Raw genomic sequence first — 20,617 nt, forward strand, 5'->3', positions numbered from 1 at the left:
GAATGAATGAATGAATGAATGAAAGAAATGGGAATGAACATACCTAGGAGAGAATGAAAATGAGACTGTATCTAGGAAAGGACTTAAAGTAGGTAAAATGTTGGCTACACTGAAAAGACAGACATCTGGGGGGGTGTCCAGAGGGTACCCAGAGGCAGTCAGGACTCTGCCCTCCCAGCCTCAGTGGCCCCTCAGTAACCAGCGGCCCGACTAGGGGAAGCTGCTCGGGACTGCCATCCACAGGTGGGAAAGAGAGTCTCTCCCCCAGAGCTCACAGGGCTCACTTAAGAACCCCGCAGCACAGGAATCATGCTCCCGTTTCACCGATGGGAAGACAGAGGCTGTGGGAGGTAAGCTAATGCACTGAAGTCCAGGCTCTCTCTGCTCCAGCCCTGCTGCCTCCAGGGTCAGGCCCAGCGGCCGTCTTCCCCGCTTTCCCATGACCACCTGCTGCTGAAGAGGGTCTGAGGTGAGATGTGAAGACCCAGGAGGCTGAGAGTCAAGTCTCGGGTTGGAATCTATGTGACCTGGTGACCTGGGGCAAGTCTCTTCCCCTCCCTGGGCCTCAGTTTTCCCTTCTGTGTTATGGGGTATTGGACAGGAAGAGCCTTAGGATCCTCCCAGCCCGGCCAGCTGTTCCCGAACTCTGCTGCCTCCACGAGGGCCCTGTGAGTGTGAGTGTGCCCAGGCTGGGGGCGGAGAAGGGAGAGGAGGTAGAAACCCCAGCCACCCCGCTACCGACCGCCAGGCAGCAATGACCCCACACACCTCCATGCTGGAGTTGAAGGCCCGGTTCACCTTGGCCTTGATATTCACCACTTGTCCGACACTGGGGAGAGAAAAGCAGGAGGTGGGCCTTCCAGAAGGGAGAGAGGGAAGGAAGAGGGGCCCCAGATACTTGCAGGGCCTCTGCTGGGGGAACTGGCAGGGCAATGTCATGGCTTACAGACCATGTTCACATCGGCAATGTCACTGAGTCCTCAAAGCAAGCTGGCGAGACAGTGTTAGCACCTCATTTTACAGGTGGGGAGGCGGAGGCTGAGAGAAGTGGCACGATTTCATTCATCTCTCCCTTGTCCAGTGAATGTTCAAGCTTCTCTTTGCTTGAGGCTCGACAGTCCCCTCCTCAGGGAACCTGCCCTGCCCCTCTGTCACTCGATAAGATTCACCCTCCTGACATTTCTTCCAACAGATGCACCTCTGTCTCCCCCACAACCCTTAATCTCCACTGGGGCCAGGATCACATCTGTCCTGCTCCCCATTGACGCTTCAAGGCCTAGCGCACAGCACGGGGTAGGTCCTCCATAAATAGTGGCCTACTGGATCAATGCACTCCACACCTATTGAATGCCTACTAAGTGCAAGGGACTATAAACAGAGGGTGGGAAGGAAAACGGAAACATTTAAAGAACGCCTACTCCGTGCCGAGCCTACTCCGTGCCGAGCCTACTCCGTGCCTAGACTACTCCATGCCGAGCACCGTGCATGACCTCATTAGAGCCTCCAGATTAGCTTGACAGGTAGGTTTAGGGGGATTGAACATCAGAGCGGGTAAGCCGTCTGCCCAAGGTCACCCGACTAAAAGGTAACAGAGCCAGGGTTCTACACTGTTCTGTGGACTCCAGTGGCCCCACTCTTTCCAGCTGCAGCCTGTCCCTCTGGAATAATTCCCATGTCCAGATGAACAGGCAGAATCCCTAGAGGAGCCACTTCGCCTGCTCCGTGTCTCACTAGGGGCAGCAGAGGGTGCCCAGAGGACAGACGAGGAGAAGGAGCCAGACAGGGGCTAGGACGACCTTGAGCAAGTCCTTTCATCTCTCTGTGCCTTGGCTCACAAACATAGAGAGCACTGTGCAAATTTCTTCCTCAAATACACAGCCTCCTCGCCAAAACTAGGAAGGGTCCCTTCCAAGGGGCCTGCCTGTCAAGGGGCGGCAGTGGACACAGCGGGAAGAACCACATGGGCCTGGGTTCCAGTCCAGCTCCAGCGTGACTGTCACACTACTGAGTTGCGTGACCTTGGATGAGTCACTTTGCCTCTCTGAGCCTATCTCCTTGTCTGTAAAGTACCGAGATGCACGACTACTGAGGGTCAAGTGAGAGGGGGGTGTGACAGAGCCAGCGCCAGGCCTGGCCCCCATAAATAACAGAAGCTCATGTTTGCCAAGGACTTGTCCATTTCTGTTTATTCTGTCAGCAGTCCTAATCGGCATGGAAGGATTGTCATTTCTAGGAGATGCATGCTGACACGTGGAGGGATGAAGTATCAAGATGTCTGCAACTTACTTTCAAATAGTTGAGAAGAGGGAGAGAGAGAGAAGTATGTGTATTTATTTATCCATATATAGATAAAGCATATTTAGCAAAAAAAATGTTAACTCTTGAATCTCACTGGTGGTGATCATTGCACTATTCAAGTTTTCTAGAGTTTTAAGAGTTTTCATGATAAGAAATTAGGAAAAAATTTCCACGATCCCTAAAATAAAAAATAAGCCTATTTTCTGTGGTGCTAAAAAAAAGAGAGAGATTTGTGGGTTTTTTGTTTGTTGTTGTTTTTTTTTAATTTTATTTATCCATTTGACAGAGAGAGACACAGCAAGAGAGGGAACACAAGCAGGGGGAGTGGCAGAGGGACAAACAGGCTTCCCTGCCGAGCAGGGAGCCCGATGCGGGGCTCGATCCCAGGACCCTGGGATCATGACCTGAGCTGAAGGCAGATGCCTAACGACTGAGCCACCCAGGCACCCCCAAAAAGAGATACTTGTGTCTCTTCCTCTTCTCCCTCCTCTTCTTCCTCTTCCCCCTCTTCTTCTTCTTCCTCCTCCTCCTCTTCCCCCCCTTGCCCCCGGCCCCGGCTCTCCCTCCCCCTGACTAGCTTCCCCCAAAGCCAGGCAGACAACCATTTGGACTCCCAAGCTCCTCTTTCCTCCTGACTCTTCCATCCCACAGCTCAGGCCAAAACTGGCTCCTTCCCCAGGGTCACTGCCCAGTCTCCGCCTAGTCTAGCTCCCCAACACACCCTCTGGGTGTTCTTCACATCACAGAAAGACAGCTCCCGCAAACAATCTGAGCCCTGTGCAAGCCCTTCCCCGGGACCAATTTACTGGCAGGGAACAGAGGAGCATATTAAATGACACCACAGTGATGCTAACAGCAAAACCCAGATGGTGGAGAACTTGAGAGGGCAAACAACCAGGTCTCCTCCACAAATAAATTCTGAGGAAAAAAGGAGAGAGATGGTGAGGGGACAGGGTGCTGGGGGAGGGGGAGCACCTATAGATAAAAAAGACTTAAGAGACACAGCAATCGGTTGCAACCTTATCTGCATCTTGACTTGAACAACAAAAATAATTATAAAGCAAAACAAAATAAAAACAAAATTAGGAGACAGCCCCTGAATGCTGACTGGCTATTTGATGTTCACGAGAAATTATTGCTAATTTTGTTTAGGTGTAGCAATGATGTTGAGGTTATGCTTAAAGGAGTTCTTACCACTTAGAGATACATTTTGAAATATTTTGAAATGGCAAAAACAAAAACAAACCAAAAAACCTTCTGCAGGTTGCCTCAGGGGCAGCCAGGCCTTTCCTCACCAACCTTGCTCCTGACCCATCCCCAGCTTGCCCTCCTTCCCAGGATCCTTTCTGGCTTCCCCTCCCACACACACCCTCCTTGGCCCAGACTCACCTTCACTCTCTGAGTCCTGCAGCAGGTACATCCATCATGCATGCCCACTCCCTACCCCCAGCCCTCTCCTCCCTGCCTCCTCTGAGTGCCAAAAACTGTGTTGGCAGCAGAGACCTAGACCTGGCCCAGACACAGCTCCTCTGGCCTTCAGAGTGTCATACATATGGTGTTGATGGTACTGAAGCCAGCTCAAACACCTCCTCCAGGGCGCCCCCTTTGACTACCCTCTATGCCATCACACTCACCCCCAGACATATAGGAAATGTGGCCCACTGGTTAAAAACAAGAGCTCTGGGGCTCCTGGGTCCTCCACTAGCTGTATGACCTTCAGTTTCTTCATCTGTAAAATGAGGATACTAATAGCCAGAACCTCGTAGCATTGTTCCGAGGATTAAATGAGTTAATGTATTAAAAAGGCATTACAAATAACACATCAATATTAGTTCATTCATAGTGACAAAGGTACTGTACTAATTAAAATGTTAATAATAGGGAAACTGGGTGCTGGGTGTGAGATATGTAGGAACTCTCCATATGATCTTCTGAGATACAACTTTTTTGTAAATCAAAAACTAAAATAAAAGATATTTAGAAAAAGTGTTACAAAGCACCCATATGTGAGAGTTCATTATTAGCAAGGCAGGTACCCCTCTGAATTGAAATTATGTTTCTACATTTGCCTCCTGACAAATGGGAGTTCCTGGGGCACAGGGACTATGGTCCAGTTGACTTTGCATACCCCAAACCCAGCATGGGCCTTGGTCCGGAACAGATGCTAGTAGTGACAAAGGACCGAATAAATGAAGACAGGGATTGGCCAAATTCTCTCCTTAACCGCAACATGCTGGGTACCCGGAAAGCCCTGAATCAGCCCTTGGCGTCTGGTGTCCTAGGCACTGATGCTGAGTTTAGGAGCAGTCCTGGAGGCCAGAACACTGTGTGCAACCCCTGCGGCCTGTCCTGGGCCAAGGGCTTGGCACGCTCCATGAGTCCCAGCAAAGCTAAATGGAGGCAAAGCTCGGCACAGGGTGATGAAGAGTTTTCTAACCAGGATAGACATTTTAAAAGGCAACCACAAAACAAAACTGTGAGGTAGTGAACTCCTCGTTCCAGAAGGTATGTAAGCAGAAGTTGAATGGCCCAAGCTTCTGACTCAGGCTTTGCCAAAGGACCTTGCCTAGAAACCTTTCTACAGTCCAGTGATCAACAACCCCCAGAGAATGTCCAAGTTCCAAAGGACAAGCACCGATTAAGTCTAATCCCTTCCATTTGGCAGATAAGAAAACTGAGGCCCAGAGAAAGAGACTGACTTCCCCAAAGTCACACAGCACCCCACGATGCCGCCTCAGCAACGTCCAACCGCAAACCTGGCCACAGGAACCCGCCCCACAGCACCCAGCAGCAGGCCAGCTCCTGGCCCATGGGTCCCCCAGACCCCTGCAGACGGGCCTGTACCTGCTCTGCAGAGGCCCTCAGTCAGTGGAGTCAGATTCCAGGGTTCCAGGCAGCTCACAGGCTGACCAGGTGGGGAGATGGAGGAGGGGCCCTGGCTCTGTGGTGGGCAGACCAAGGGGACCAAGAAGCAGGGGGGCCACTTACCTAATGGTGTGCTCAAAGTAGATATCGTCCATGGAAGCGGTGACGCAGGGGCAGCCAGCGTGCCTCTCGGCTGGTATCGGAAGAAAGCCGTGCATTAGCAGCATCCCCATGTCACCAGGCCTCTGAGCAATGGTCAGGTGGCCCGAGCTAAGGCTGTGCCTCTTGGCCCACACCCCTGCCCTCCTCTACTTTCTTCACCTCAATTACTAATACACACTGACCCTCTTTGTTTATCTGGGTTTTGTCTGTCTGGTGTCTCTCCCTGCTGGGAGACGGCAAGTCGCTTGAGGGCCAGGAGTTTTGCCCGTCTTGTTCACTGCTGGGCCCTGGGCCGGGAGCAGTGCCTGGCCCGAGGTAGACACCCAATGAGCGGCTGTTGAATGACTGAGTGATCACCCTGGGCTATTCCACTTCCCAGCTCTCCCAGGTGCCACGCCTCTGGCCTCTGCCGTGGGCTTCACCCACCTCTGTTTTGTTGGCTGAGTCACTCTTACCCTCGGGACCGTGCTCACCGCCGCCGCCTTAGTCCCTTGGGAATCCCTCCCCTGCTGGGGCAGGGTCAGGGCCTCTGATCTGTTCTCCCACAGACCCAACCGTGCCTCTTGCGCAGCCCCCATCAAGCAGTGCAGGGAAGTCACCTGTCTGTGCCCCCACTGGGCTGCGAGCTCCCTGTGGGTTGGAGAATACTCAGACTCCAAAAGGAGAGGAATGAGCTCGCTTCAGCTCCACTCAACTCAGGAAGGCAGGCAGCCATGGCCCTGGCTCATGGCGCCCTCAGGCCAGCCTGGGGCAGCCCCACTTGAGGCGGCACTGTGTTGGAGCAGGGACCCGAGGGTGCAGGCCAGCCCTCAGAGCTGTGGGCTGTGGGGGAAAGAGGGTGGGCCCGAGCTGAGCATCGAGAACTGGGAGGGGACATTTCAGGCAGGTGGACCAGCATGAGCAGAGAGCAGGACGAGGAATGAGCGTGGCGCTCGGGGGGGACAGTGACCATCTCTGATGATCGAGGCCTCTCCTCGGGGTGGCGGGCACCGGCGGGAGGACGCCTGTGCCAGGCGGAGCCTCACCGGACAGGCAGGCGGTGGTGTCGATCCACTTGAGCAGCTGCCCGACACTCAGCTCGCCGCGCTGGTTGGTGTGGCAAGGCAGCACCATCTGGCTCATCTGCACCTCCGTGGGGCTCCGGTAGCCCTCACCGTCCACCATGGCACCGTCGGCGTGCTCTGCGCGAGAGGCTGACTTCCGGGACGTGCGGCCCGAGAACACAGACGCGATGCCCTGGGAAAAGGTGGGGACAGAAAGGTCAGCTCGCTGCAGGCTCTCCCAGGTCTGCGCGTCCCAAGACTGAGTGCCAGAGGGGGAGCGGAGAGCACCCCGGGGCCACCTCCCACCAGACCCCAACTCCAAGAGCGGCCACCACCCTCCAGGCCAGGCACTCGGAGCCCAGGGGGCTCACTGGATGCCAGTTCCGCCCAGCTTCCTTCTGGACACCAACTCCATGTTAGCAGGACCTTGGTTGAACCTGAGGGAGAGGGAGAGAGATTCAGTCCTCCCTTCTGCTCGTGGGCCAGCTTGCTAAAGTTGTACCTCAGACTGACCTTCATTCTTGAAAAATCCCCGCCCCCCCCATGCAGGGAGGCCTGGTGAGCACTCTAGCAGTCAGGTCTGGGGATCTGTTCCCAATATAGTGTTCCCAGAAGCAGCTCCTATTTCACCCCCCGAGCGCCCTTCCTCGGGCTCCCTCATTCTTCAGATGACATCAGAGGTGGCTCCTCCGTTGGGTGTTCATCTGTCCTCAGCACTTGGCTTTCCTGACCGGGAGGCTCTGGGCCGCCACCAACCAGCTGTCTGATCCAGGCCAGGGTGACAGCAGCGGCCGGCTGGAGGAACAGCAGAGAAAGTCCTCAAACTCGGACTGGAGGTAGAGTTTCTGCCCAGGGCCTAGCTTGCCTGTCCCCAGGCAGAAGGGATGGGGGGGACCTGGCAGTACTCTGGATGGGGTGGGATGAGGAAGGGGGCCTCCTGTCTCTCTGGCCCACCCTCCCTAACAGGCTGTGAACGAGAGCTGAGTACCCCTGCCTGTGTGAGAGAAGTGACACGAGTTCCAATTCTCGTGGCCACTGTGACAGTTGCTGCCAACATTTACAGCACACTTCCTAGGCGTCAAATACTCTTCTAAGCACTTCGCATGTCCCAATTCCATTTTATCCACTCAACAAACCCCTGAGGTGGGTTCATCGCTACCCTCACTCTGCAGGGGAGGCTCCAGGAAGTGGCGAGCACAGCTGTGGCCCAAGGTCTGGCTACAGAGTCTGAGGTCCTACCCACCACACTACACTGTCCACTGCTGGGACTGAGATGCCCCAGTGCCACGACCCAACACTGACCCCACCACAGCTGCAGACGGGAGCAAGGATGGCTCTTGTGCTGGGGTCTGTCCTCCTTGGCTAAGTTCCCCCATGAGGCTCCCATAGCCAATTTAACAAATTCAAAACACACCAAGGTGACTTGTTCAAGGTCACCGACCCCCAAGTAGCAGAACTGGGATTCGAACCAGGCCTGTCTGACCCAGAACAGCTTATGGGTCCCCAGAGAGGCAGCTCATTCCTGAGAACCCCTGGGTATGAGGTCCAGTGCTCAGCATCAAGGAGAGAGACGAGGCAGCCCCAGGAGCACTCAGCCTGGGAAGAGGCCCTGCAGGGTGCCAGGCTGCCAGGCTTGCAGGCTCCTGCAGGTGTCTGGCAGACCACTGTGGTCCAAGCAGCAGGACCCGTCACCATGGTAACCACTGCCAAGGCATTTCCGGCCTGTTGTGCATTGAGGCCCGCATAGATGTGGCTGCATGGCTGCCTTTCTGGGTGCGGGAGATGGTAGAGGGAGGAGGCAGAGAGACTCCAGTCACCCGTACTCTTCCCAAACCTGTCCCACAGCTAGGGGTTCTGGGCAGAACATTCCAGAAAGAAGCCATAGAGCAAGCTAGGGAAATGGGGGAAGCAAGATGCAAAGGGTAAGCGGTCAGAAGAAAGGGAGCAGAACATAATGGGATTTCTGGGCAGTTCCAGGCATGCACACAAGGAAGCCCTACACGCAATGTCCCTGCTTCACAAACCGATTTTCATGTCTACCACCCCACTGGATCCTCACAAGGAAGGCAGAGGGTGAGGACTGTTGACCCCATTTTACAGATGTGGAAAGTGAGGATGGAAACAGCCCTAGACCAGCAGGTGGGACATCTGAGTTCCAGTCCTCCCTCTGCTTTTCACCTGGTCAGTCTCCACTCTCAACAGCCTCCTATTTCCTGTTCTATGAAAAGGAGTCGCTACCCTCCCATTGGACTCTACAGGCCTGGAGGAGGCAGGATCTTTGCCTTATTTGTTCATTCATTCATTCATTCATTCACTGAGCACTTCCTCTGTGCCCTGAGACCAAACGTCGAGAGAACAAAGATAAACTGGTCCATTCCCTCTGAGAAGCTCCTACTCTAGTGCTCATGCTTAGAAGGGCCTGGCCCACAGCAGGACCTCATCAAAGGTTTGTGGAGGGATGAGCAGAGACAGACTTGAGTTCAAATCCTAGCCCTGTCCCTCTGGTGCTATGTGATTCTGAGCACGTCCCCGCCTCTCCTGAACTTCATCTGTCACTCACTGGGCAGGCAGGGGCAGGGGAAGATTGCCAATCCCTAAGGCACCCCCGGTCCTGGTTCCAGGACTGGACTCTGCCCCTACAGGATTCTCGCATGCCCAGCTGACATTTCCATTGAGAAAGCTGAGAGGTCCTGCCACGCTATCAGACAGGAAATATCATGCTCCTCTGAGCAGGGCTGAGCTCCCAGGCAAACTGCGGGACAAGACCCACTGTGGCCATCCCCCACTCTCATCCAAGAGAGGGGCGCGGAGCCCCTGGGCTGGAGCATGAGTGGAGGGGACAGAGCAGCACCAGTGGCCCCAGGCACGGCCTCTCAGACTCCAACTCCTTCCTTAGCTCCAAGGCAGTCTGCCCATGTCATGGCAGGCCGGGCTGGCCCTCCTCCCATCCCAAGTTGGGCAGGCAGCCAGCCTGGGAGGCAGGGGCGTGTGCAGCCCAGACCAGGTTCAGCCAATGGGGCCCCAGAGCCAGGTCACTCCTCCCAGGGCCAGTCACGGGGAGAGCAGAGGCCCTGGATGGAGTCAAGGCCTGGGGCGGCCAGGCCAGGCTGAGCCAAGACAGCTGACTGGGAGGGCAGAGCCTGCTATGAGGGTGGGGAGGGCATCTGGGGGTCAGAGTTTGTGCCCTCTCAGAGGGTAGATGTGCCTACACTGGCCCCAGACCACAGCAGACCTGGCCAGATTTGGTCAGCCCAGACCCGGCCTCAGCTGGCTACACCATGGGCCCTGTGTCCCTCCTCCTGGGCCACAGCCATGTCACAGATCTGCTGGGTCAGAGCAGGAGGGACCACTTCACCCAATCCCTTCATAGCTAGGGAGAACGACGCACACAGAGGGAAAGGCTGGCCTGGGGCACACAGCTGAGGAGCCAGGACGAGCCCTCCTGTGACAGCCACCCCATACCAACACACTTAACCCCGATTTCCTCTCTCTTCCAAGTCCCAAGTCCCAGTGACCCACCTCCCTAAACCCTCAGGCCCCCCCTAGGCACTGCTAGCTCACTAGACTGTTCCCACAGCCTGTCCACAGGCCTCCAGTCTCTCCACCTCCTTCTAGCTTCCACAAGCACCAGGCCCATGTTTCCCAACAGCAAATCCACCAACATGACAACCATAGCTTTCCGTATTCTGCCTTGCAGGGACACTAGGTCCAGTCTTTATAACTCCCCCCACTGTGGGACTTCATTTGTCCCTCAGGACCAAACAGACCTTTCTGAAGAGCAAGCCTGACCAGACACCTCCCCTGCTCAAGATTCCTCAATGGCTCCCTGCTGCTCTCAGGATCAAGGCCCCACTCTGCGGGTCCTGCAGCTGCTCTCCCAAGCTAGAGACCACATGCCATTCCTCAGAGCACCACTCTCACCCAGCTGCATCCCCCCACCATGTGGGTGCTGCTTCTGCCTAGGATCCCTTTATCTGCCCTATGCGCCAGGTGAGCCCTTCGTCCACCCTCTTCAAGCCACCACCACCTCTTCCCCAGAGAGAGTTAGGGCCTCCCTGGCCCCGCAACCTTGTCTGTCTCTATCACAGCCCTAACCAAGCTGTGTGGTCACTGTTTTGTGAGCCACCTCCGCCATCAGACAGGCATTCCCACGGGACAGGGACAGACTCAGGCCTGCCACAGCGCAGATGCCAAAAAACACCTACGAAAGAGGAAAAGGAAGGAAAGCGCGAGAGACAGGGTGGCTCTAGAGCTGAGGCTTGAAGACGAGGCAGAAAGGACATGAAGAAACAGCAGAAAGGGAGAGTAGAATGACAGTGGCTTGGGTGATGCGACCCATGGGGCCAAAGGAAGTGGGTGGAAAGTACTAGGTGGAGTCAGAGGGACAGGGGCCAAGGAGTCTCCAGGAACTGTGGAAGACTCCTGGAGAAACGTGTGGCCTACAGTGATGAGCCAGGAAATGAGACCAGCCAGCAGAGAGATCTTAGTGCCTTCAAGAACCATCTGGAACAACAGGCCTAGAGCAGAGGAGACCCACCTGTCTTGGCAGGAAGGAGCAGGCTTGCGTGACCTCTCAACCGACCCACCATGACATGAGGCTGTCTGTACACAGGCCTTAGGAGTCGGCCTGGCCTGGGTTCAAGTTCGGTTCCACAACTAACTCGTGTGACCTTGGGCAAGCTGCTCAACCTCTGTGGGCCTCAGTTTCCTCATCTGTAAGAACGGGATTCTAACACCTACCTCTAAGTGTCATTGTGGGGATGAAATTAAACGAGACTGAGTGTTTGAGGCTCGTGCACACCCACCACAGGGCCAGCATTGACCGAGCATTTACTGTTAGCATCATAAAGCTGAGTTTGGGCTTTCTACAGAAATACAGCCAGGAGAGCCCCAAACAGAGTACTTTCTCACCTGAGTTCACCAGAACCTCAGGGCCACCCTGTGAGGGGAAAGGTTGTGAGGCTGTGAGAATTCAAGCCAGTGACAGTGGAACAAAAATTCCAGCCTGGATAGGAGACTGCAAAGCCCCTGTTCCTCCCTCCCCACTTCCTGAGGGGGTGGAGACCAGCAGGCAGGCCCCGAGGTGGGGCGCAGGGAGAAGCAGCTTTGGACTGCCCCAGGAGCCACTGGCCAGGTCTCATGAAAGGCCTGATTGTCTGAGCCAGGCCACTCTAAGCACTGAAAGGAAGCTGTCCAAACCAGACGGCCCATCCCCACAAAGAGGGATCCAGCCTCTCAGAGAAACCAGGGTGTCCTCCTGGCGGCTTCCACACCAGCAAAAGCGGGAGCATTTGTCAACCTCCCAAATTCCCCTTCAGGCCTACGCCCTACCTTCCTCCCAAAAAAGGCTCCGAGGCAGTCTGCATGTGCACAGCACACAGACCCCATCTGGCACCCAGAGCCAAAATGCAAACAAAGCTGAGGAACCAAATAAGGGAAGAGAGGATTATGTTAGGAATCCAATTGCTCAAAAATGCTGCCATAGAGAATTGCATTTTGCCCTGAGGTTCCCAGCAGACAAAAAAAGGCGAAAAGGGGTAGCAGTGGTTACCAAACTTGTAGATAAAAAGAGAGAGCTCTCATCCAGGAATCCAGCCTAAGGGCTAGGAGGACCCCAGTGGGCTGCTCCATTGGTTTCTGATTGTCGTGTAACATCAGCTCATATCTGCATTCTACAGGATAAATAATGGTCCCCAGCGCCCTCTACAAACATCCCCATTTTACTTCTGGCTACAAGCTGTGCTGGTACTTCACATTTGTCCAGATTAGGGGGTGGGAAAGGTAGAAAATTAAACCAGTATTTTGTAGTAAGCACCTCCTACGTGCCATTCACTTGGTTCGACATTTATTGAACACCTGCTATGTATGGAGTTCTGTGCTAGGACATTTCATAGGGATTATCTCAGTAATGTTTACACCTACCCTGTGAGGCATTATTACTCTACCCATTTTACTGATGAGCCAACTCAGATACCTTGCTTCTGAGCAGCCCCTGGGAAATGGTAGAGTTTAAGGCAATCCCAGACCCACCAGCCGAAGTCCACATTTACATCTCTCTAGAACTTTCACGGGGCCTTGGGGCTGGGGAAGATGAAAGAAGTTCTTCCAGTCTAAGACTCAGAGACAGGAAGCAAATGACTCCAAGTCTCACAGCCAGTCAGTGACCAAGGAGAACAGAGGCCACGGCCCCGAGTCTCTGTCCAGAGCACACAGTGTGGTGTGGGCTGATCAGGCACTGGGTTTCTCCCTTCTTCTGACAGCCAGCTCTTGTGCTCTGCCAGCATGAAAGAGGAAGATGGGAGGGCCTCCAGCTTTCTAATCCCGCCCTACACCCCCAACCTGATGAGGAAGGGAGGAGGGATACAGAGCATAATAGAAACTCTGAGGTAAGGACAAGCTTTCCTCAGGGTAGCCCCATCCCTCCTTCGGAAGTAGAGCCTCACGGGACATTTTCAGTTTAGTTGTCTTCCTGTAAAAGTGAATATTAATGGAACTTTCACCAGCTCATCCTTCCCAGAAGGCCTTGGAAAAAGTTATTTCACCTCTCCGTGACTCAGCTTCCTCATCTGCCTAAAAGATAAACAAAAGAACCTGAGCTCACAGTGAGGATTCTAAAAGACAGTGAACACTAGAATGGCTATAAGCAAAATCATGGACAATAACAAGTGTTGGCAAGGGTCTGGAGAACACAGTACACTGCTGGGGCGGGGGGGATAGAAGATGCTGGAGCCACTATGGAAAACAGTTTGGCAGGTCCTCAAAAAGCTGAGCATAGAAACGCCATATGATTTTGCAACTCCAATCCTGGGTAGAGACCCAAAGGAACGGAAGACAAAGACTCCAACAAATGTATCCACACCCATGTTCATAGCAGCACTATTCACAATAGCCAAAAGGTGGAAACAGTCCAAACGTCCATCGGTGAATAAATGAATAGACCAATTGTGGTATGTACATACAATGGAACATTAGTCAGACATGAGAAGGAACGAAGCAGCCATAAGTAAAACATGGCTGAATTTCAGAAAGATCATGCTGAGTGAAACAAGCCAGACACAAAAGGTCACCCACTGCATGGTTCCGTGAAGTCTCCAGTACAGACAAACCCACAGAGACAGAAAGCAGACTGGTGGTTGCCAGGGGCTGGGGAGGGGAGGACAGGGGAGAAACTTCTTAAAGGTAAGGGGCTTTACTTTGCAGTGACAGAAATGTTTTGGATCTAGACAGAGGTGGTGGTGGCCCAAATTGTGAATGTACCAAGTTCCACTGCACTGTATACTTGAAAATGGTGAATTAGATATTATGTGTATGTCACCTTGATAAATTATTTTTTTAATTCTTAAGAGAAACCATTTTAGACGAATATCAGGTAAGTCTGCTAATTTAACATAAATTAAATGTAAAATGCCAAACACGTTTTTTTAAAAAAGGTATCGGAAGTAGGCGTGTTTGGCATGGTAAAAATGATAGGTTTCATTATTAGCTATGTAGGCCTCAGTTTCCTCATCTGTCCAGTGGGACGTTTAACTAGATAGTCTCCAAGACTCTTTCCAACCATGAAGGGTTTGGCTTACAGGAAGAACCCCATGAGGCCCCACAGAGTGCCCTGTCACACCTCCCACCGCAGGGCCTTTGCCCATGCTGTTCCCTGTGCCTGGAGCACTCTTTGTGTCTGCAAAGCCTACTCACCCCTCAGATCCATTACCTCTTCCCCACTGTCATGCTTCTGGCACCAGGTACCTCCCCTCTCTAATGCTGTCCACTCCAACAACGTTCACTGAGTTGTGGGAGTATTTGGGTGGCCTGGATCTGAAGACCGACCAGGCAGGAGCCCTGTCTCTCTACTCCTGGTATCCACAGGGCCCAGCATAGTGCCTGGCTCACTGTGGACCAAATGAATGAGTTTGTCAGTGGGTCCCCAATCTCCACTAGTGTCACCCCATGTAGACCAGGGAGAATGTCAGCCATGAGGTCAGGTGAGGTTCCCCACCAGAGGCCTAACTCCCACCCCTGCCCCCTCAGCCCATTCTAGGAAAGAGCCTAAACATCACCTGACACCCTCCGCCCCCAAGGGTAAAAATAACTTTGTCTGAAATCTGACACCTCCCCTCGGCTAGGTCATCTTGAAAACTCCCCCTGTCCCACTGAGAAGGCTGTCCGGAGCCAGCCAGGGTGAGGAGGACCTTTTCTGAATGCTTTCCCATCTGTACCTCATCTGTCCCATGGACAAATATTTGAGGCGTGGTCCCTGGCAAGGTACACAGGGGACCCGAGCCCAGAGTAGTCCCAAGTCCTGCCCACGGTCCCCCAGCTTTGAACCACAGAACCCTGGCCTCCTGCCTCCATCTACACAACAGACCCTTCTTCCACCATGAGAGTGAGAAGGGCTTTGGAGATTGATTACAACTGCTTGCTTGTGTGGGTGGGGAAACTGAGGCACGGGTGGATCTCTGTCCAAAGGTCTTTAGAGTCAGGACCTTGGGTAAGTTACTGAGAAGTTATTTCCTCCTTGGGGGGGGGGGAGACAAATACCCCCACCCCACCTCCATCCAAGAGTAGCGTGAGGATTAAGGGAGGTCCCCAAACCAAAGGCACCCAGCTAACTGTGAGGTGCTGTGCCTTTGTGAGGGGGCCATTGGCTGGATGGGGACTTGTCTCTCCTGAACCACCACAGACGCCCCCAGCCTTTGTTTCTCACTTTGGGGAAACAGAAATGTGGGGAGCGGAGGCGGTGTGGGCCAGTGGGTTCTGGAGGCGGGCCGACTGCACGGGAGTCCCAGACCTACCCTCAGAGGTGCAGGGGCCCGGGGGAACTTGCTTCCTCTCCACCCAGTTACTCACGTGTTCAACAACACGCACCTGCTCCCCATTGGTAAGATGAGACTAATGAGCCCCCTGCAGAGCTGTCCTGAGCTATAAAGGAGGGAGACAAGTGCTTTGTAATTTGTGGGGGTTCTGCCTCCCTTTTACTCCAGCGCTTCTTGCGAGGCTGAGTAGGGCCTGCCCGGTGGACAAGCCTGAGTGGGGCCCTGCCCTCCAGGAGCCAAGGTCTAGACGGGGCAACCTAGGAGGGGCTGTTACAGCGAGAGGTGGTGGGGCCCACAGAGCGTGCACGCGGGGAAGCTGCGGACCAGGGACTGGCTGTGTGCGGCCCGTCCGCCCGCACCCCCATTCCCGCCCCTCTGTACTGACTGGGCACGCTCCGTGCCGTGCACCCCAGACTGAGGACCTATGGGATGGGAGCACATGTTTTCATCTCACTGGCCCCAGTTTTCTCATTTATAAAGTTGCAGGGGTAGGCGTGCAGAGGACAGTGAGAACAATCGCCAACCCCCTTCGTTCAGTATTTATTATATGCCAGGTAGTGTGCTAAGTATGTTGTGTGCATTATCGCATTATCTCTTTGCCTCTTTACACAGCTCCAGTCATCAGCTTTGCTATTATCTGCAGCTTACAGATGGGAAAATAGAGGCTTGGAAAGGGTCAGGAACTTGTACGTGCACACACACACACACACACGTGCACACACACACACAGGCGAGTGCACGTGTGCACACAGGTGCAAAATTGCACAGCCAGTAAGCGCAGAGCTGGGACCGGAACTCAAGTCTGTTTAACTTAAAGGCTGAGGCTGCTTGGCCGCTTTGCTGTAACTGCCTCTCTCGTCTGCCAGGCAGGGTAGTTCCTGCTGCATCCCATACATCGCCAGCCACCGGCCCTTCCAGAATCCATATGCACAAGTTCCCCTCCCCTGAGGTCCTCTGCAGGAAACAGCGAGGGTATCCGTGCCCCTGCCCCCCCGCCCCACGGCCCACGGTCATAGCACTGGTCCTACTGGATGTTCAAGGCCCAGCAGCCCGGGAGGGAGGGAGGTGGCCGCCCCAAGCTCTCTGAGCTGAACGCTGTCCTTTGTAAATCCTCAGATCTCCGCAGTGCAAGGAAACCTCACGTCAGTGAGATTACCCATGTTCAGGATCTCAGCTACCACACCCCCTCAGTGGTCGTCCAGCATGAGCTTGCTCAGTCCCAGAGATAGGGGCTCACTCCCTTGGCACACGGACCCTTCCAGTGAGGAGCCGGGCTGCCTGTCAGAGTTCTTCCATGCCCCCCCAACACCACTGGCACCTGCCTCCCCGTAGCTCCCCGCCCTGGGGCTGTTTGCCACCCCCTTCCCGGCCTCCAGCAAACCCCAGGAAGAGGCAGGAGGGATCCGAACACAGGCAATCTGACCCCCAGTGCGACTGGCCCGCATGAGGTGGCTCTTCAGGGAGACGCTCGGATAGCATCCAGCCAGAGACCTACATTCACGGGTGACACCCCGATGCTGGAGCCCCTGGCGGTGAGGTGGGCCCTTCGGGGACTGGGGAGAACAAGCCCAGCCTCTCCCCTCAGCACAGGCCTCCCCACCCTCCCTGCCAGACTGCCAAAACTGCTTCCAACCTGCCTCTGGGTCACCATGGCAATGGGCACCCCAGTTCCTGCGGGCACGCCCCGCTCACCCTGGAGCCGGGCACAGCGGCAGGCACCCCAAGCCCCTCCAGGACGGCAAGGCGGAGAGGGAGAAAGAGTCAGAAGAGGGAAGTGGGGAGAAGAAGAGAGAGGTTACAGAGAGAGAAGGAGGGAAAGAAGGGAAGGGGAGGGGAGAGAGAATGGGAAACCATGAGGTCACAGCACAGAGGCTGGTAGGGAACAGAAGTAGAAGAGAGGCAGAGGGAGAAGTAACAGGGCAGGAAGGGGCCCCCTTCTACCCTCCCTCCCCCCGCTGCACACATTCCTCAGGCCTGAGCTGCTCTCAGCCCTGAGGGAGGGATTCTGGCCACACAGCCAGGACTTCCTGCCCCAGGAAGCTGGCAGACCATGGCCCCTCTGAGGCTCCAGCTGCTTCTCCAGCCCCTGCAGGCCCCTCGTGCTGAGGGATGGGGTCCTGTCCTCCCCGGCAGGTGGTGCCCCTTCTCCCACGCTTAGGCGGGAGGCCCCAGATGCCCCCAGTTCTCCTCCCCCCCCCCCACCGGGGTCTGCAGTCCTCTCATCTCTTCTCTCCCACCTCGCCCAGCTTCCCCTCACACAGCACACCAACTTTTGCCCCCCCCAAAGTCTTCAAGAAACCATTCCAAAGCAGAGGAGTGGCCCGAGTGAGAGCTATGACTTTAGCCGCAGATGCATTCCTTACACTGGCAAGGAGTGAACCAGGAGCCAGAATAAGCCTGGCAAAGGACCGCCAACTCCAAAAGGCTGCTTTGGAGGCCCCGAGTGGCCAGGTGGAAGCGTCAGAGACGCGGAGCTGGGCCTGGGCTCTGGCAGAGGCTGCCGCGCTGAGCAGGTGCACCGCGGGTTCTCCCTGGGCACTCCCAGGGCCTTCCCTGAGCCCCGAGTTCTCCAGCCACAAGGTGGCCTTCTCATACCTGTCCCTGTGTGCCCTACACTGTCTCCGAGGAATTCGAGAAGGGCTTGTGGAGGAAAGGATGAGCAGGGCAGAGAGAGAAGAAGGAAGCAAACAGGAAGGCCAGGGAGCTGGCAGGAGGGCCACAGCGAGGCCCAGCGGACAGAAGCTGTGTTGGAGTCCTGGCCCCTCCTGTTTCCCTGGATAACCTGAAGCCCTTTAGTACTGCAGCTACTGTAAACCTCACTTTCCACATCTATAAAATGGGAATAAGAATATCACTGACAGGATTCAGTGAGATTATACGTGCCAGGTGCTTAGCACAGACTCTGACCCAGAGAAAGTAATTAAAAAGTGTCAGCTCTTCATGTTACTACAAATCCAGGCAATGATGAGCGACCCAGGAAATCAGCCTCGCCAGGAGCCTGCACAGTGCCTGGGGGTGAGAGACGCCTGTCACGACTGGCTCGGCAGCCTTCGCAGAGGCCACGCCGAGCTTGAGGACAAGGACCCAGGGTTTGGGAGGACAGGAAAGGGGCAGGAAAGCTCCAGCAGCGGTAGCATCAGATGGCCCTCTCGGCCCTGCTCTGTGACAATCCCTGCCAGTTGAACCTGCCAACTACCAGGGCTTCGCTTCAGCCACGAGCCAAGATGTTGAACAGGCAAAAGTCTGTGGCACGCCACAGAGGCCTCCCACGGATGTCCACACAGTCGAAGCAGTTGCAACGGTTGCCGGGATATCTCCTTTCCCAGGCCCCTGAAAGGCTCGAGACCCCTCACAAAGGGAGAGAAGGCAGCGATCCCTGGAAACCAGCTCGGGCTCACTGGGAACACGGCATCCCAGGCACAAGGAAAGAGATGGCGAGGCAGGAATAGACACATTCTGTGCAGTTTGCATTTGCACAGACCCAGAACATTGTAAATGCTCAGTAAAAATGTGAAAATGTGTTCGATTGAACCTGGAGGGGTCTCCAGTGGAGTACCACATTTGCCTGTTCCATTCAACACGTGATCAAACGGCCGGGACGAAGACAAACCTGGTTGCAGGTGGCTACCTGGAAGGCTGTAACTTATGAACACAAGACCAAGGGGTGAAATGCACAGGATTCATGGGCTCCACCTGCGTTTTTGTCTTTCTGTCACTCTCACTTTGTTTTAAGTGATATGGCTGCTGGGGAGGCTCTAGCTTCATGGCTGGATCTGCGGAAGTGGCCGCACGATTTCATCATTTCATCGGCCCACAGCAGTGCCGATTCCGGCTGAAGGTTTCTGCGGTGCTGAGGGTGGGGACGTGCTTAGGGCAGGAACAACGCGGTGACAGGGAGGAGGCAGCTTGCAGCTGGGGTGTGGTAGGCAGCACAAGGCCCATCCCTGTGAGGGGGAGCTGAGGGCAGGGGTAGCATGGGAAGAAAACCAGGCAGGAGGGGGACCGTGAGGGCGTAGGGCTATGTTTAGCCTGATGATGGGCCTCCTGCTACACATCTCAGGGCTGGCTGAGTCAGAGGACAGGAGGGGTCAGTGAGAGATAAAACCAAGACAAGGGGCACATAGCTGGTTCAGTCGGGAGAGCATGTGACCCTTGATCTCAGGGTTCTGAGTTTGAGCTACACGTTGGAGGTAGAGATTACTTAAAAAATAAAATCTTCAAAAAAAAAAAACAAAACAAGACCATACAGGGGTGCAAAAGGCTAGAAAGAGGCCAGTGCTGCCTGGGGATCAACATCAATCTTTTTTAAAACTCCCATTCATTCCCTTAAGATGCTGGAAATACAACATTAAATGTGTTCTCTGATAGACAATAAACAAGCAAAGGAACATGATCATTTTAGAGACTGAAAAGTGCTATGAGAAACAGCAGATGTGATGAAAAGAGAAGGTGGTGGAGTGGTAGATGCTAATTCAGCCTAGGTAATCACGGAGGCTTCAAGGCCCAGCTCTGAATGAATGAAAGCAGGAGCGATCATGCAAGGCTCTGGAGGCACAGGGTTCCAAGGCAGGGGAACAGAGGGTGCAAAGAGCCCAAGGAGGATCTGGGACAAGTCTGGCTGCCAGAGGAACAGCAGGGCGGCCAGTCCCAGCTAGGCCCAACCCCCAACCATTCCCACCGAGGGACCAGATACCAGGGATGCCATCTTGGATTCCCTAGGCCAGCCCGTCCACCAGCTGAATACCACCAAGTAACCTCCACCCCACACCGTGGAGAGCAGAACAGTCACCCTGCCAAGCCCTGCCCAAATTCCTGACCCACAAAGGTGTGGGGATAGTTTTTCACAGAGCCACAGCAGATAGAATAGACATCGTCCAAGGAGCGAGCAAGGACAGAGCTATTTAGAGGTCAGTGGGAGGGAGCAGCCTACAGAGGGAAGCAGAGGGAGTCAGGTGAGGTGGAAGGACACTAAGGTGGGGTGGGTCTCCGCAAGGGTGCCTGCTGGTCAAGGAGCTGATCAGTCCCAGCAGATGAGCAGAGAAGCTATAAGGGGTTGGAGGGAGGGCAGGGAGAGGAGTCATGGATTAGGGACAGGGTGAGAGGTAAAGAAGTGGAAGCAGAGACCACAGAAAACTCCTGCAGAGATTTTTCTGGGAAAGGGGAGCAAAGAAACCAGGAAGTAGTTGGAAGGGGACCTGGGTACAGGAAAGGGGTATTGTCTGCCTTAGAAGCTGGGAGATACCGGAGGTCTCATCTGGCAGCTGATGGGACACAACCAGGAGGAGAGGGATCTCCCCAAGCCAGAGAGCTGCCTACAGACAGGGGCTGCCCAAGAACTGGCCCGGCAGAAGCTTGAAGACGCCATTTTATAAATCTACGGCCACCATCTATTGTGCGCCGACTGTATGCCGGGCCTAGTCCTTGGGAATTCTTAAGTCCACT

At 54.7% G+C, this 20,617-nt stretch overlaps 1 protein-coding gene across 3 annotated transcripts in view; it reads right to left on the reverse strand.

Annotated features, from left to right (window-relative positions):
• ACOT11 (acyl-CoA thioesterase 11) overlaps nucleotides 1-20,617 on the reverse strand; it is a 47,370-nt gene that overhangs the window by 13,326 nt on the left and 13,427 nt on the right. For 2 of the 3 annotated variants that reach the window (XM_032428236.1, XM_032428232.1), the window contains exons 2-5: nucleotides 6,740-6,805; nucleotides 6,351-6,561; nucleotides 5,287-5,356; nucleotides 769-829 (exon numbers count right to left, since the gene is read on the reverse strand). In XM_032428236.1, coding sequence (XP_032284127.1) covers nucleotides 769-829; nucleotides 5,287-5,356; nucleotides 6,351-6,489 — 270 coding nt within the window. In that variant the 5' untranslated portion in view covers nucleotides 6,490-6,561; nucleotides 6,740-6,805. The remainder of the gene's footprint in view (nucleotides 1-768; nucleotides 830-5,286; nucleotides 5,357-6,350; nucleotides 6,562-6,739; nucleotides 6,806-20,617) is intronic. The other variant, XM_032428227.1, reaches the window with a different exon arrangement.

Source organism: Phoca vitulina, unplaced genomic scaffold, assembly GCF_004348235.1.
Source record: "Phoca vitulina isolate PV1807 unplaced genomic scaffold, GSC_HSeal_1.0 scaffold2, whole genome shotgun sequence".
NCBI lineage: Eukaryota > Metazoa > Chordata > Mammalia > Carnivora > Phocidae > Phoca > Phoca vitulina.